General features: G+C 44.8%; 1 protein-coding gene across 3 annotated transcripts in view; it reads left to right on the top strand.

Annotated features, from left to right (window-relative positions):
* Positions 1 to 17,699, top strand: part of RNF10 (ring finger protein 10) — a 35,835-nt gene that overhangs the window by 15,797 nt on the left and 2,339 nt on the right. For 2 of the 3 annotated variants that reach the window (XM_066370760.1, XM_066370757.1), the window contains exons 3-13: positions 4,660 to 4,859; positions 6,553 to 6,643; positions 8,224 to 8,408; positions 8,488 to 8,624; positions 10,844 to 11,004; positions 12,765 to 12,890; positions 13,142 to 13,415; positions 13,627 to 13,760; positions 15,075 to 15,192; positions 15,431 to 15,532; positions 16,006 to 16,161. In XM_066370760.1, coding sequence (XP_066226857.1) covers positions 4,660 to 4,859; positions 6,553 to 6,643; positions 8,224 to 8,408; positions 8,488 to 8,624; positions 10,844 to 11,004; positions 12,765 to 12,890; positions 13,142 to 13,415; positions 13,627 to 13,760; positions 15,075 to 15,192; positions 15,431 to 15,532; positions 16,006 to 16,161 — 1,684 coding nt within the window. The remainder of the gene's footprint in view (positions 1 to 4,659; positions 4,860 to 6,552; positions 6,644 to 8,223; positions 8,409 to 8,487; positions 8,625 to 10,843; positions 11,005 to 12,764; positions 12,891 to 13,141; positions 13,416 to 13,626; positions 13,761 to 15,074; positions 15,193 to 15,430; positions 15,533 to 16,005; positions 16,162 to 17,699) is intronic. The other variant, XM_066370759.1, reaches the window with a different exon arrangement.

Here is a 17,699-nt window from a genome sequence, read left to right as displayed (position 1 = left end):
AAAACTAGCAAATTTGGGATACCTGGATACCCCCCCCTCCTTTTTATAGCGAGAGAGAGAGAGAGAGAGAGAGAGAGAGAGAGAGAGATAGGGACAGACAGACAGGAATGGAGAGAAATGAGAAGCATCAACTGGTAGTTGCGGCACTTGAGTTCATTGATTGCTTTCTCATATGTCCTTTGACCGGGATGCTGAGCCAGTGACCAACCCCTTATTGAAGCCAATGAACTTGAGCTCAAGCCAGTGCCCATGTGATCATATCCATGATCTCACGCTCAAGCTGGCAACCTTGCGCTCAAGTTTGTGAGCCCATGCTCAAGCCAGATGAGACTGGGCTCCAGCCAGTGAGCTTGGGGTTTTGAACCTGGGTACTTAGCATCCCAGGTCGACACTCTATCTACTGCACCACCACCTGGTCAGGCTGTATAGTCCTTTTTTTCCCTTTTTTTTTCCCAAGTGAGAGGAGGAGAGATAGATTCCGGCATGTGCCCCGACCAGGATCTACCTGGCATCCCCTGTCTGGGACCTATGCTCTGCCCATCTCGGCCGTGTTCGCAACTTAGTTATTTTTAGTGCCTGAGGCAGTCTGCTCCACTGAGCCACCCTCAATGTTGGGATCTATGCTCTTGAACTAATTGAGCCATGGCTGTGGGAGGGGAAGAGAGAGAAAGAAGGGGATGGGGGAGGGGTGGAGAGGTAGATTGTTGCTTCTCCTGTGTGCTCTGACCAGGTTTTTTTTTTTTATTAATTATTATTATTTTTTGCAGAGACAGAGTCAGAGAGAGGGATAGATAGGGACAGACAGACAGGAACGGAGAGAGATGAGAAGCATCAATCATCAGTTATTCATTTTGATACCTTAGTTGTTTATTGATTGCTTTCTCATATGTGCCTTGACCGTGGGCCTTCAGCAGGCAGAGCAACCCCTTGCTCAAGCCAGCAACCTTGGGTTCAAGCTGGTGAGCTCTTTTTGCTCAAGCCAGATGAGCTCTCGCTCAAGCTGACGACCTCGGGGTCTTGAACCTGGGTCCTCCGCATCCCAGTCCGACACTCTATCCACTGCGCCACCGCCTGGTCAGGCTCTGACCAGATGTTGACCCCAGGACACCAACACGCTGGGCAGATGCTCTACCACTCAGCCAACAGGCCAGGGCCTGTATTGTCCTTTTATCATCACTCTTGAATTACAAGTTTTCTTAGGAATATTTAGATGATAAAATGACATTAATTAATCAATGACATTTGCCCAGTATTATCTAGCAAAATGTAAAATGCCATGTTTTTAGTCACAGATACTATGATTTTAGAAGTTTTCTTTGATATTCTTCTTTAAGGACATAAAGACTTACATAGAAGAGAGTTCACTGCAGCATTGTTTGTAGTTACAAAATTTAGGAAACAACCAGCTGCCATTGCCAAGGGACTGGTTAAATAAATTATCCTGCTGTGTTGAATGTTTCATACTATGTCACCATTATAGAATAGGACAGATTTAATAGATACACTCATGCAAGCATTCATTCACCAGAAATTTACTCCTTGCCTGCTGGGCACCAGATACCATTTAGGAGTCTGCAGTACAACATCAGGTGGAACATTCTTTCAGGAGCTTATATTCTAGTTTGGGGAGACATTAAATAAACAATTGTATAATAAATCTGATGGTAAGTGCTTTGTGAATTTAAAAATAAACTGAGAGGTAATGGGATAAAGAGTAACAAGGAGTACAGTTATATATATATCTATATATAGATATATAGATATATAGATAGATAGATTGATTGATTTTAGGGGGAGAGAGAGAGAGAAGCATTCATTTGTTGTTCCACTTAGTTGTGCACTCGTTGGTTGCTTCCTGTATGTGCCCTGACCAGGGATCAAACCCGCCACCCTAGTGTTTCTGAAAAACACACTATCTGACTAAGCTAACTGGCCAGGGAAAGGAATACAGTTTTAGAAGGTAGCTGAGGAAAGCTTCTCAGAGGAGGTGAGTTTTGATTAGAGTCCTGAATGAAGCAAGGGAGCAACCACACCATATAAGTTTGAGGAAGAGTGTCTTAGCTGGAAGGAATAACAAGTGCAAGAGTGCAGAGGTGGCACTGTTTTTGGTGTGTTTGAGGTAAAGCAAGTCACTATGAGTGGAGGAGAAGTAGGAAATGAAATCAGATAATGGGAGAGAGGGGTCAGATCACGTGGGCCCTTGAGGACTTTAGCTTTTGTTCAGAAAGATAAGCTAATGTGGGGTTTGAGAAGTGATGTAAGGTAATCTGACTTGGAGGTTTTGTTTGTTTTTCTTCTTTTGTATGACTTGGAGTTTTAAAGGGGAGAGTGGAAGCAGGGAGACTAGTTAGGAGCTATTAAGCAATTACTGGTGAGAGCAATGGAAGCTTTGAAACAGTGATGGTGGTGAAAGGTGGTCAGATTTTTTAATATGTTAGGTATGTGGTCTGAGCAGGGAAATGAATGACTGATGTTTTTGGCAGTATCCCAGTTCAAGTACCATTTGCTAAATGGGAATGATTTCAAGAGGAGTACAGGGTTTTGGGGGGATGTTTTGAGATAAAGAACTTCGTCTTGGAAATGTATTTGTGTTGTGATTTCTTTTAAATCTCTAAGTAGAAGTAGGTCATTGACTGAGTCTGGAATTGAAGGGTGGAGGGCTGTCCACATGCAGTTGGTGTTTATCACTGGAACTAAGAGATCATTTAGGAAGTGGATGTTGCAAAAAGCTGACTGGATTCAAGCACTGAGCCCTGAGTCAGAATGATAAGGAACCAACGAAAAGGGAGGAAAAGAGTTGAAAGCCATTTGGAGAAAGTGATCAGTTTTGTTCTATGATGCTGATAGTCTGAGTATGATTAGGACTGAATGTTGCCATTAGATTTGAAAATGTGAAGGTAGGTTGTTGGCCTTGAGCTGCTTTGGTGGCATGGTGAGGACAACCTGATTGGCATAGATTTAAGGAGAAAGGCAAGTTCAGGCAGTACTTTCTACTGGCTTTGCTCTAAGGCAGCGGTTCTCAACCTGTGGGTCGTGACCCCGGCGGGGGTCTAACGACCAAAATACAGGGGTCACCTAAAGCCATCGGTTGAGAACCTGAGAACTGCTGCTCTAAGGGGAGCAGAGAGGTGAGGTAGTAGTTTGAAGGGAGTGTGAAGTCAAGAGAGAGTTTAAGTTTGGAGAACTTACAGCATAAATTTGCTAATGGGATTGTTTTGGTGGGTGGTGGTGTTTTTCATGTTTCCTGCCCCTTTCTAAATTGTTTCTGAGTCTGCTGATTGGCTTTATTTCAGGACCAAGAGCTAAGTCTGCCTACATGTTCTAATTCTGTCAGTTTTAATTAATATTGAATAGCAGTATGTGTCTTAGATAAGAGGTCTCTGGCAGGATCCTGAGCCTATGGCAGTTAGCAGCTTGCCTACAAGCTACCTCCAGTGTGTAGTTCCACAGACTTGCTTTTGCCAGAAACAAACCAAAGAAGTAGCTAACAAGAGTGAAGGTGTAGGCCCTGGCCGGTTGGCTCAGCGGTAGAGCGTCGGCCTGGCGTGCGGGGGACCCGGGTTCGATTCCCGGCCAGGGCACATAGGAGAAGCGCCCATTTGCTTCTCCCCCCCCACCCCCTCCTTCCTCTCTGTCTCTCTCTTCCCCTCCTGCAGCCAAGGCTCCATTGGAGCAAAGATGGCCCGGGCGCTGGGGATGGCTCCTTGGCCTCTGCCCCAGGCACTAGAGTGGCTCTGGTCTCGGCAGAGCGACGCCCCCTGGTGGGCAGAGCGTCGCCCCTGGTGGGTGTGCCGGGTGGATCCTGGTCGGGCGCATGCAGGAGTCTGTCTGACTGTCTCTCCCCGTTTCCAGCTTCAGAAAAATACAAAAAAAAAAAGAGTGAAGGTGTAGGAGTCCTATGGGATTGTGAAAAGATTAATCTAGTAAGTAAATTTTTGTGCTTCAGTGTAGCTAAAGAAGTTAATTTGTTATTTAATGGCTAATTGCCACTTAGGGCAGACGAAACAGTTCAGTGGTTGGCAAACTCATTAGTCGACAGAGCCAAATATCAACAGCACAACAACTGAAATTTCTTTTGAGAGCCAAATTTTTTAAACTTAAACTACATAGAAAAAACAAAAACAAAACAAAAAACCCTTAAACTACATAGGTAGGTACATTCCTTATCGAGGTAGCGCCCGCACATGGTATTTTGTGGAAGAGTCACACTCAAGCCAAACAGCTACATGTGGCTTGCGAGCCGCGGTTTGCCGACCACTGGTTTAAGTAATTGTATGTTAAAAGCTCTTTTTCCCCTTTCCACTTCCATCTAGATCTTAGGTAGACCTTTTGCATTACCACCTCCTAGAATGATTGTGTACTTTAAACCTATGATTTTTTGTTTGTTTTAATTTTAGAGAGCAAGAGGAAAGGGGAAAGAGAGAAAAACATTGATTTATTGTTCTTCTTACATTATGCATTGATTCTTGTATGTGCCCTGGCTGGGGATCAAACCTGCAACTATGGCATATTGAGGATGACTGTCTAACCAACTGAACTACCTGGCCAGGGCCAAGCCTATGTTTTGTTTAAGTTATGAAAGGAGGGATTGTGCTGGTTTCTACTGTAAATTATTGTCATCTTAATTGAAATGCTCTGATTCATTTTCATTCTTTCTAGGTAGCAGAGGCTCAACGGGCAGAGTTTAGCCCTGCCCAGTTTTCTGGTCCAAAGAAGATCAACCTGAACCACTTGTTGAATTTCACTTTTGAACCCCGTGGCCAGGCGGGTCACTTTGAAGGCAGCGGACATGGCAGCTGGGGGAAAAGGAACAAGTGGGGGCATAAGCCTTTTAACAAGGAACTCTTTTTACAGGCCAAGTGAGTATGGCTACTCTTAGGAGGAAAGTGAAATTGAGTTTCTGGGCAGTTGTGCTGAGAAGAAACTCCTTTTAAACTACTGTGAGAGAGAGGTAGGAAGGAAGTTGATCTGGTTCCTTTTCCCTTTTTTTTTCTTTTCTCTTTTTCTTTTGGCAAGTGTTGAAAAGTCATTTTCCAAGTGAACACCCTTGGTGCTTAAAAGACTATAATGTTGCCTGACCAGCCAGTGGCGCAGTGGATAGAGCGTCACTGGGATGTGGAAGGACCCAGGTTTGAGACCCCGAGGTTGCCAGCTTGAGCGTGGACTCATCTGGTTTGAGCAAAAGCTCACCAGCTTGGAACCAAGGTTGCTGGCTCAAGCAAGGGGTTACTCGGTCTGCTGAAGGCCCGCGGTCAAGGCACATATGAGAAAGCAATCAATGAACAACTAAGGTGTCACGCAATGAAAAACTAATGATTGATGCTTCTTATCTCTCCGTTCTTGTCTGTCTATCCCTCTCTCTGACTCTCTCTCTGTCTCTGTAAAAAAATAATAAATAAATAAATATCTTACACTAAAAAAAACAACAACTATAATGCTTAAAAAACCCCCAAAACATGCTGGCCCTGGCCGGTTGGCTCAGTGGTAGAGCGTCGGCCTGGCGTGCAGAAGTCCCGGGTTCGATTCCCGGCCAGGGCACACAGGAGAAGCGCCCATCTGCTTCTCCACCCCTCCCCCTCTCCTTCCTCTCTGTCTCTCTCTTCCCCTCCTGCAGCAAGGCTCCTTTGGAGCAAAGATGGCCCGGGTGCTGGGTATGGCTCCTTGGCCTCTGCCCCAGGCGCTGGAGTGGCTCTGGTCGCAACAGAGCTACCGCCCCGGATGGGCAGAGCATCGCCCCCTGGTGGGCAGAGCGTCGCCCCCTGGTGGGCGTGCCGGGTGGATCCCGGTCGGGCGCATGCGGGAGTCTGTCTGACTGTCTCTCCCCGTTTCCTGCTTCAGAAAAATACAGAAAAAAAAAATACATGCTAAAATTAAGTAATGCTTTAGTATCATGATGAGGTAGTAAAAGTATTTGCTTTGGAATTGGACTCAGATTTGAATCTTGTTCTGGCCTTCGATTGTGGGCAATTTACCTAACCACTTTGAGATTCAGCTTCTCCTCTATAGAGGAGCAAAGATTACTTAAGGGAGAATTGAATGACAAGTGGAGAGCTTGGCATATATCATTTGCTTAAATACTGATTCCCTTTTTTCTTTAATGTGGTGTTGGTTATAATGTAAGAAGATTTAACTTTGGCTCTAGATGCAGATAACCATTTAGTACTTTATATAAACTGGTACTCAAGTTATTGAGAGCAGCCTTTTCTACTACCTTAAAGACTAGCTATGCTCCAGGGTTTCTGGGGGTGAGGGAGCACTCTGGCTTCCTACTGCTTGATGGAGCCACAGTCTGGGTTAATTTTAGTTCAGGGGAGGCCTACAGGGGGCTTGGCTGGGCTTGAAAGCAGAAAAAACAGAGCTTGTGGATTTAGACTTCCACCCACTGAGTCTTTGGATTCCCTCCAGAGCCAGGGCTCAGAACTGAGTTGAGTGCTTCCCAAACCATGGCTGCTAATGGCCTGCATTTGATTTCTAAGTGTAGAGGTGAGTTTCTGCTGAGAGCTTGTTGGTGGCTTCTGACAGTCTGCCTTTTCCTTGTCTTCCTATTTCTAGCTGCCAATTTGTGGTGTCTGAAGACCAAGACTACACAGTTCACTTTGCTGATCCTGATACCTTAGTCAATTGGGACTTTGTGGAACAAGTGGTGAGTATATCAGCTAAGTTTATTTATTTATTTATTTATTTATTTTTTTTACAGAGACAGAGAAAGTCAGAGAGAGGGATAGACAGGGACAGACAGGAACGGAGAGAGATGAGAAGCATCAATCATTAGTTTTTCATTGCGCGTTGCAACACCTTAGCTGTTCATTGATTGCTTTCTCATATGTATGTGCCTTGACCGTGGGCCTTCAGCAGACCGAGTAACCCCTTGCTGGAGCCAGTGACCTTGGGTTCAAGCTGGTGGGCTTTGGCTCAAACCAGATGAGCCCGCGCTCAAGCTGGCAACCTCGGGGTCTCGAACCTGGGTCCTCTGCATCCCAGTCCAACACTATCCACTGCACCACCTCCTGGTCAGGCTATATCAGCTAAGTTTATAAGCTGTTAGTGGGAGAGAGAACTAAAGAAAAGAATAGTGGTGACACAGAGCTCTTGGCTGGGTTCACTGCCACTATCCTTTTCTGCACGGCCTTACTGAGGATATTCCCAGAGATCAGTCCTGCTTTCTTCTGGAGTTCATTTTGTGTGCTCTAATTGGCACTCACTCGCAGGACTGGGGAGCTGGAGAGCCTGAGCTGAAGGTATGAAAGCAGTGCTATCTACTACCTCCTTTCTTCTTGGAAGAAGTAACCAGGGGAATACGTGAGGGGCTCTGGTTACACTCTTGACCCAGGGTGGACTTATTACATGGACATTGCTTCATTGATAGCCATTTGTAGTAATCAGTGTCAAATCAGCCCTCAGCCTTGTGGCTGGTGAATGAGCCACATCATATATATGTACTTTTGTCCAAGGCACTGCTATGTCTGTTTTCTTTTTTAAGATTTTATTTACTGATTTTAGACAGAGCAGAGAGAGAGAGAAAAGCAGGAGGGAGGGAGGAGTGGGAAGCATCAACTTGCAGTTGCTTCTTGTATGTGTCTTGACCGGGTAAGACCAGAGTCTTGAACCAGCAACCTTAGCATTCTACTATGCCACCACAGGTCAAGCTATATTTGTTTTCTATTGAAATTATAAGCGCTGGTAACCCCTTGCTGTCCTAGGTTATAAGATATAAAATATATACCTTTGAGAATGATAGGCCCCTAATCCTGGACTCCTGTTACTGCGAAAATTCATTAAATTATCTGAGCAAGACATAAAGCCTATGAAACTTAAATTTTGTGTTCATTGGTTTACAAAAAAAAAGAGGTCCATATAAAGTGAAAGTTTCATTGACTCCTGTGTTGGAAATTACGTGACTAGACCCTTTTTATGCCTTTGTGTGTACATATAAATCTTTTTTTTGTAAATAGAATCATATATTGATTTTTGTTATTTTTTCCCTTTGCTATTATAGAACCCCCAAAATACTTGTTATGTAGTTATTATATTAAACCATTATGTTTTTCTTTATGATTTACTTAAAGTGCTATCATACTTATAACTTGCATTGTTGAACGGTTTTAATGGAGTTGTATGAAGGTTGAGTAGAGATGTATGGGGATGGGAGAGGAGAGCCTTTACCTTTGACAATCCCTAATTAATTCTGAAAGCTTTGTAACTTATGATGGCATTTTGTTTCAGCGTATTTGTAGCCATGAAGTGCCATCTTGCCCAATATGCCTATATCCACCAACTGCAGCCAAGATAACCCGTTGTGGACACATCTTCTGCTGGGCTTGCATCCTGCACTATCTTTCACTGAGTGAGAAGACCTGGAGTAAATGTCCCATCTGTTACAGTTCTGTGCATAAGAAGGATCTCAAGAGGTGAGATGGAGATATTTATTAGATTAGACCCCAGTCTGTTAACTCCTTGTCCTGCTACATCTAAATGTCCGTGTTACAGCGTTGTTGCCACAGAATCTCGTCAGTATGTTGTTGGTGATACCATTACGATGCAGCTGATGAAGAGGGAGAAAGGGGTGTTGGTGGCCTTGCCCAAATCCAAATGGATGAATGTAGACCATCCTATTCATCTAGGAGGTGAGTTTGGTTAATTTGGGGGGGCACTTAGCCCTGGATACACCTGTCAAGGCTATTGAATGTTTTTCTCTGTCAGAAATTTAGCTTTTGGTGCTCTCACTTAGGCAACACATACATTAAAATGAGAAGTTTAGCCTTTGGGCATGCAATTTCTAGCATTTCCAAATATTTACAGGATTCTAGTAGGTTAGGGTAGAGTTTGCAGAGTGGCTTAACTCTTGGTTTCAAGTTTGGTTCAGTTATATGTATTTTAATTTTTTATTTTACAAGACTTTGTTGAATAGTATCTGGCACTGGGCCTGTTCTTGGAGATTCCATTCAGTCACTCCAGTCAGTAGTTTGATAGAAGAGATAAGACTGATAGGCAGTTAGGCTAGTGTGGTAAGTGCTTACAGTAGGGAAAGTCCAAGGGGTTGTATTCCCTGTAGAAACTAGAATTGCATTACAGTGGCATTTCAGTCTCTGGGCAAAAGAGCTTTCTCACTAAATGTATTGAAAGAATTGACTCCTCTTACAGAGAAAAGAATAAAAGTAGATCCCTATTATATTACCATTCATAAAAATCAATTCCTGATGGATTTGAAGAACTAAGTGAAAACATCCAAAACTTTTAAAACTTTAAACGAAAATAGACATTATCTTTTTTTTTTTTCTTCTTTTCCAAGTGAGAGGAGGGGAGATAGCATGTGCCCCAACCGAAATTCATCCAGCAACCCCCATCTGGGGCCATGCTTCCAACCGAGCTATTTTTAGCACCTAAAATGAAGTCTCCTGGGAGTAATCCTCAGCGCCTGGGGCCAGTTTGCTCTTAACCAATCAAGCCATGGCTGCAGGAGGATGAAGAGAGAGAAGGGAAGGGGGAGGAGTGGAGAAGCAGATGGTCTCTTCTCCTGTGTGTCATGACAGAATGGAATCTGGGAAGTTCACGTGCTGTGCTGATGCTTTACCAGTGAGCCAACTGGCCAGGGCTGACAATATCTTTTTATTTTTTTTAATTTTTATATTTTTTTTGGTGCCAATGCTGTCGTTTATTGCACAAAATAGGGGTGTGGAAGTTAGTGGGGTGTGGTGGGAGCATTGCTGCCTCGGCTCGTCAGTACATTCATCATGAAGGTGGGGAATCCCCAGCCTCACCCCCACTCCCCAGGCACAGCCAGGACTGCTGGCCCCTGGGTGCTGGAGGGTGCTGTGTGTGCCTGCTCCAGGGAGGTCACCTGAGGGCACGCACGGACAGAGGTGGGGCCAGTTATTGCGTGAGTGTGATGGGAGCAGCGGGGAAGCCGGCAGGCCAAGTATTGCACTTAAACAGAATCCTCATCTGACGGCGGGCCACCTATGAAGGTGGGGGTGGGTGGAAATCCACGGCCATCTCTTCTCAGCCATGGGGTTGCTCCCTTCCTGTTTCACAGTTGGGGGAACTGAGGCACCATGGTGAAGGGAGCCCCCTCGCATGCTCACGAGGCCACCACTAGGGGCGAGGGCAATGTGAGTGGGCGCAGGGTGATGAGGGGGGACGGCAGGGGCCCGTCCGTCCAACTACAACTACCTACGACTCCTCTATGGCTTCTGGGGTGGGCGGCGGGGGCAGAGTGCGCAATGGCATGGCTTTGGTTTGGATGAAGGCCCCGCCCCTGGCCCACCTAGGCCCTCGGGGCGGTGCAGCGAGGGTCACAAGTTGGACGAGAGGCGCTGGCGCGCCAAGTCCAGCGGGTCGAGGCCTCCTGTGGTGCTGGGCAAGGCTGAGTCCCTGCAGTCCGGGCTGGGCCCAGCAGCCCGGGTGGCTGGCATGGGCCCCAGGCGTGGCGTGGAGCTGCTGGCTGACGCACATAGGCTGTGGGGCTAGGGCCGGGAATGCCATGGGGCAGAGAGGGCTGTGTGGTGGATAGGACAATATCTTTTTAAATCCTCATGCATGTCATTAACCATTTCTTTGTTATTGTACTGATTGGTTACAGCTTTGTAAATTACAGATAATGCTATCTGTAATCAGTGGATATCAATTGACTAAATTTTTTACTGTATCTTTGGGTTTCTTAGGATAGATTCCTCCTATGATGGGGCCAGAGTTAAAGTCATTGTTAAATTTTATTTTTAGGAAATTATGCTGAATTACTTCATCTTCACCTTAGAAAAAAAGTTCTGTGTGGAAGTTTTTGTTTAGCCATATGGTTGTGAGCGATGAGTGTTGCATTTTTGTGATCTTCCTTGCTGTCTTGTAGATGAACAGCACAGCCAGTACTCCAAGCTGCTGCTGGCCTCTAAGGAGCAGGTGCTGCACCGGGTAGTTCAGGAAGAGAAAGTAGCGCTAGAGCAGCAGCTGGCAGAGGAGAAGCACAGTCCTGAGTCCTGCTTTATTGAGGCAGCCATACAGGAGCTCAAGGTGAGGTGGTGCCCTAGAAACAGGACAGGATGGCGAAGGTAAGTTACTTCACCCCTACATTTAAGATGATTGGAAGGGAATGACTGAAAAGGCTGATTTTCTCTGAGCTTTGGTGATGGAAGGGAAGGGCTGAGCTAGATGATTTTAAGCAGCCTCTGGAACTGAAAGGAAAATGTCAGAATGATCTGGAGTTTCTTAGGTTAGCTGTGTTCTTAGTTAAGCAAGGTATACTTTCTGTTTTCTAGGAGAACACTTGGATTTATTTTTAGAGATTTTTTTTTAAAGATTTTATTTATTCATTTTAGAGAGAGGAGACAGAGAGAGAAGGGAGAGAGGAGCAGAAAGCATCAACTCCCATATGTGCCTTGAGCAGGGAAGCCTGGGGTTTCAAACCAGCGACCTCAGTGTTCCAGGTCAAGGCTTTTACCCACTGTGCCACTGCAAGTCAGGCATAGAGATGTTTTATTTGAGGGACATTGTGGAGAAAATATTATGGCCTGTCCAGCAGGCCTAGTGATATCTGCTGAGGATTTTGGAGCAGCAAGAATTACCCAAATAAAAAATTCCCTGTGTCTCGTATCCTCTACAATAGGGATTCTTAAGCTTTAACAAGCATCAGAATCACTGGTTGTTGGGGTCCAGCCTAAGAGATTGATTCAGTAGTTACTGTACTTAAATTTATCTCACTTAAGCTTCATACATCTTGATACGATTGATGTAACTGTCCCCTGACCCAGATGATGAAATGGAATGATGGGTTAAGGAATTTGCTTGAAGACACCTAACTAATTAGAGGTGAATCTGGTATTTGAATTCCTGTCTCTGACTTCTAAGTCCTCCCTAGGCAGGGTCCTGTGTATTTAAATTTTATTTTCTCTCTATAGTGCAGAGCATTTTAAAAAATGCTTTTCAGGCCTGACCTGTGGTGGTGCAGTGGATAAAGCATCAACCTGGAAACACTGAGGTTGCCAGTTCAAAACCCTGGGCTTGCCTGGTCAAGGCACATATGGGAGTTGATGTTACCTGCTCCTCCCCCCCTTCTCTCTCTCTCTCTCTCTCTCTCTCTCTCTCTCTCTCTCTTTCCCCTCTCTATAATGAATAAATAAGTCTTAAAAAAAATGCTTTTCAGGTAGAAGAAAAACTACATAGAAGTAGAGCTGTCCTCACTGAGGTGGTCTTGGCCAAACCCCTCCTGCCTCCTGAGCACTCCTGAGCTGGGACACTCTCTCAGCATAGTTTGTAAAAGTTAGTTCTGTGTTCTTGGACTTCTGTTTAGGAAGCTTCTGTGTAGTGTAGTGTTGTCATTGTCAGAGACTCTAACAGAATACCATCCTATTTAAGTACCAGATGCTTTTTAATTTCTGTTTCCCTTAAAGATTGAGGATTTTTTTTTAAATTTTTTATTTATTCATTTTAGAGGAGAGGGAGAGACAGAGAGAGAGAGAGAGAGAGAGAGAGGAGAGAAGAGACAGAGAGAGACGAGGGGAGGAGCTGGAAGCATCAACTCCCATATGTGCCTTGACCAGGCAAGCCCAGGGTTTTGAACCGGCAACCTCAGTGTTTCCAGGTGGACGCTTTATCCACTGCGCCACCACAGGTCAGGCAAAATTGAGGATTTTAAACACTTAAACTTCCCATTAGGTCTTGTTGCCTTTCATCTTTTGGTCCTGTTGAAAGAGGTCATTGAAAGCCCTTGCCCTTCAAATTTACGTGTATTTCTGGAAACTGAGGTTTCTCCTGTCTTCTCTCTGGTGGTCTAGACTCGGGAAGAGGCTCTGTCAGGATTGGCTGAAAGCAGAGGTGAGGTCACTGGTGTCATGGCTGCTCTGGAACAACTGGTGCTGATGGCTCCCTTGTCGAAGGAGTCCGTTTTTCACCCCAAAAAGGTGAGTATATCCCTGTTCAGACTAAATGGCTGCTGTTCCTCAGATGCTGCTGTTGAGTGGGTAGGCACTGTGGGAGATCGAACTTTGCTGGAAGAAGACCAGACTGTATTTCCTGCGTGTTTATTAGTTCTTTCCCCAGGGGTGTTAAATCAGTGAATACGACAACTAAGGTAAACACGCAGGAGCTTGGTTCCTGTGCCTGCCTTTGCAACCACGTTTACATTCTGTTGACCTAGAATTTATCCCAACAGGGAGTGCTAGAGTACGTGTCTGCTTTTGATGAAGAAACCGTCGAAATTTGTTCTCTGCGCTCTTCTCGTCCTCTTGGTCTCCCTCTGGTAGAGGAAGAGGAAGCAGTGTCTGAACCAGAGCCTGAGGGGCTGTGGGAGGCCTGTGATGACTCCGAGTTAGCAGATGACAATCTTGGAGAGGGGACTATTTGTTCTGAGTCCACCCAGCAGGAACCCATCACTAATTCAGGCTTTGCACACCTAAGCAGCTCTCCTTGTTACTACTTTTACCAAGGTAAGGGTCCCTGAGGAGGAGGGCTGGGTTGCCACAGAGATGTTTCAGAGAGATGACCTGACTCTGAGTAGGAGTTCTCACCAGTAGGTCCTAGGCACTTCGATCTCTTGTGCCTTTGGGTTTCGGGAGGGGGAGGCAGGCGTATCTATAAGGGAGGCCTTGTATTGAGGACTGGCCAAGACTGCTGTGTGATGGAGCCACTTGTCTTCAGCGGAGGATGGGCAGTACATGTTTTTGCACCCCGTGAACGTGCGCTGCCTCGTGCGGGAGTACGGTAGCCTGGAGCAGAGCCCCGAGAAGATCTCGGCGACAGTGGTGGAGATCGCTGGCTATTCCATGTCTGAGGTAAGGTGTCTTGGAGGTGAGCCTAGCCAACCCAAGTTCACCAAACTTCAAGGCCTTTAGTTTTTGTATTTTAAGTCTATTTTTGTCAGTGATGGTGCTCGTGAATTTTTAAAAAATTAAATGGTGCTACCTTTTAAAAATTAAGTGCCAGGGTTCTGTTAAGTCAGTCACTGCTGCTCTCTGCTTTGCAGGTTATTTACTGTGGTTTGGTAATACAGGTGTCTCCTACTTTAATTCAAGCTGTGTTTGTTCTTGTTTCTCTTTTTCTTTATTGCTTGGGAGAAATGTCCAAGGAAACAAAAAACCCTTGGAGGGCGTTTTTAAAGCTATTTTAATGAGACTTAAAATTGCATTTTTGGCTTAGATACCTATGAATTAATTGCCTGATAATTTATATATATAAGTTTTTGCCCTTTGAGAGTTAGCCCTTTATGGATCTGAAATTTATTATAAGCCTAGACCTTTTGAATAGTATAAACTTTCCATAAAACTTGCAGAAAAAGAAAAGAAAATTAAACCTAAATTGGTGGGCATCAGGCCCTAGCTGGTTAGCTCAGTGGTAGAGTGTCAGCACGGCACGTGTGGAAGTCCTGCGTTTGATTTCTGGTCAGGGCACACAGGAGAAGCACCCATCTGCCTCTCCAACCCCTGCTCTCCCCTTTTCCCTTCCTGCAGCCATAGCTCAAATGGTTTAAGCAAATTGGCCCCAGGTGCTGCTCAGGCACTAAAAATAGCTTGGTTGAGAGCATGGACCCAGATGGGCAGACCATGGGCCCCAGACAGGGGTTGCCAGGTAGATCCCGTTCAGGGCGGATGTGGGAGTCTGTCTCACTGCCTCCCTACCTCTTACTTAATAAAAAAAATTTTTGATGGGTTTAATTTTTTACTGTTTTAGGGCAAGCTCTGTGCAAGAGAGAAATCTGCTTTATGTGTTTACCCAGTTATCATGAACTCTGACAGTGGTTTCTAGATTTTTGCCAACAAATAACTTAATTTTCCTTATTCTTTCCCCTCAATCTTGGACCCCAGAAAAATCAGAAACAGCCGATCAGCTTTAGATAATTTATTACTGGACTCAATTCATTTATTTGCAGCACAAACCAAAAAATTGCTCTTGGTTGTTTAGTCTACCTTACTGTAGCTTATTAATTGACACTTAATGTTTGGTTTTTCGAGATGGTGATAACTTGAGCACTACACTTTGACCCCAGTGCCATCTGCGAGTGTGTGTAGACTGTTGGATGTCTGGGGTGGGAATCTGCCCACAGAGTAAGGCCTGGTCTTAGTGGAGCGTTGGTCCCTTTTCCACTGTAGGATGTTCGACAGCGTCATAGATACCTCTCTCACTTGCCGCTCACCTGCGAGTTCAGCATCTGTGAACTAGCTCTGCAGCCTCCTGTGGTCTCTAAGGAAACCCTAGAGATATTCTCAGGTCAGAATGCCCTGACTTTGCTTCTTTGTATAGTGGATTCAGGGATTCTTAGGACTAGACACCCAGGGTGGGAAGAGTTAAGGAGTGGTGTCATGATTCTCAGAACCTCCTGGTACACTCCATCTGTTCATGCAGCCCAGCTAGGGCCACTTGTGTGGCCTTAGCTCCTAGTCAGCTGGGAGAAGGGAATGGCAAGGCTGTCCTGGGTCTGCCTCCTCATTACCTGACCAACCCACAGATGACATTGAGAAGAGGAAGCGTCAGCGCCAGAAGAAGGCTCGGGAGGAGCGCCGTCGAGAGCGCAGGATTGAGATGGAAGAGAACAAGAAACAGGGCAAGTGTACGTTCAAGAACTCTCATCTTTGACCAGTACAGCTATGCATCACTATACAGTCACTGTACAGAGGCTCGATGCCCGAGCCCGGGAGCCACACTGCTTGGGTTCACATACCAGCTCTGCCACTTGTTTTCTTCAATTCTTAAGTGTGAATTGTGAGAGTAATGCCTTCATAGGCTTAATTGAGAATTAAATTAGTTAAATTGGGTCAAAGTGCATAGCCCATAGTAAGAAGATTGAATTCATCCTTGGCAGAGTGGGTGAAAAAAGCTGTGGGGGAAAGAACTGGAGAGCTGCTGAATGCTAGGGATAATTGTCCCACATGTTCTCTGGCTGGGTCCTTAACCTCACCTTTGACTCTAAGGTGACAGTTATAAATTTTAAGTTTAAAATTTCTTTCTACATCCTACTTCCCTGTTGAAAAAGAGTTGAGGAAATTTGTAAATGGACCTACCATTCTCATCTTTGTTTTGCAGACCCAGAAGTTCATATTCCCCTGGAGAATCTACAGCAGTTTCCTGCCTTCAACTCCTATACTTGCTCTTCCGATTCTGCTTTGGGTCCCACCAGCACTGAGGGCCATGGGGCTTTCTCCATTTCTCCTCTTAACAGAAGTCCAGGTTCCCAAGCAGGTAAATAAAGTTGGGATATGAAGAATGAAGTCACCTAGCCCTGGATAGTGATGGTTAGAGCGTCGTCCTGAGGCACACAGGTTGCAGGTTTGATTCCCAGTCAGGGCACTTACAGGAACAGTTCGATGTTCCTCTCTTTCTATCTTGCTGAAATCAGTAAATGAAAAAAAGAAATTAAAGAAGGAGTAAAGTTGCCTATAGCCACAGATCTTAAAGCATAGCCCCAGTGCATGAATTTATAACACTGACCTATTTGCCTTGTTGGGGTCTTTAGGTGACTAATCGTACTTTGGGTAGTTAGTGTATTTCTGAGGTACATCAAATTCTTGCCATTTGATTCACCTTTCCCATGGGCTGTACTGATTATGCCTTAGCTTCTAAAAACCTCAAAGCAGTTGATATGGCTGGGTTGTTAAATATGGATTTTCCCCTGCGACCCTGCTGTTTTATTTCTAGTTTCTGCCTTTGTGGGACTCCCCCCTGTGTGCTTAAGTATGTTTGTACGTGTCTCCTTGTAGCGTTGTTTATAATAGGTTAAAAAAGGTCTACAAATCTACTGATAGGTAAATGGCTAAATTATAGCATTTATACGTTGAAATATACCTATTAAAGAAGGAAATAGCTTGCTTCATGAACTAATGGGTAGACCTGTGAGCTAATGATGTAGAACAAAACAAAACATTGTATCATTTGTGGGTTTTAAAGAAAAACCACATAAAACAAAGCATTTCATTATTGGTTCGTATATCTAAATGTAGAGAAATACTGGATGGTTCTGTTCCAAACTAGTAATAACGTTCCATTCTAGGGAGTGAGACCAGGATTGAGAGGCCTTAGCTGTTAAAAAAATATTTTTTTCTCATATAGACTGTTACTGTGTTATGAAATGAAACACTTAAGAAAGAGTTGCTATAATTTCAGAGTGATATAATTTCTGATCTTCATCCACCTAGCAGATACTACTTTATTGCTCTTGTCAGGTATTTAAAAAAATGTGCAAGATCAGAATATTTAAAACTCTTGATTACCCTTGTGATCATATGCCTATCACTGATTAGGAGCCTGAGGCTAAGGCAGGGCCCTGGTTCATGGCAGGGACTAGGACTAGAACCTGGATCTTGAGGGCTGCATGACCATGATGCTCTGAAGAGCATGTTTAGGAAGAGAGCTGCTATCCAAAGGAATACAGCAAAACATCAACTGCCTTGTTTATAGTATAAAGATTGTGTTTTCACATACTAGTTTTCCTAAAGGTATGGGCTTTAGTGGGTTTAGGAAAAAGCAGTTAGGTGGTCATAGGAATAGTAGTACTAAACAGCCCCGGCTGGCTGTGGAGGGGCCTTCTAGTGGGAGAGTGAATGGGCTTCTCCGTTCTAGTAGTGACCAGGAGAGTAGGTAGACGTGATCCTCTGGGAAATGTTCAACATAAGGTCAGAAAGGCTGGGGAAGACTATTTCCTGGGAATTATCAGGGAAAAGCTTGCATTTTCATTCTGGATTTTGTTGATGCGTGTGTTTCCCACGCTCCAGTTGGATTCT

The sequence above is a fragment of the Saccopteryx leptura genome, chromosome 2 (genome assembly GCF_036850995.1).
Source record: "Saccopteryx leptura isolate mSacLep1 chromosome 2, mSacLep1_pri_phased_curated, whole genome shotgun sequence".
Taxonomy (NCBI): Eukaryota; Metazoa; Chordata; class Mammalia; order Chiroptera; family Emballonuridae; genus Saccopteryx; species Saccopteryx leptura.
Note: the sequence above shows the minus strand (reverse complement) of the source record. Positions and strands in the feature narration are given on the sequence as shown.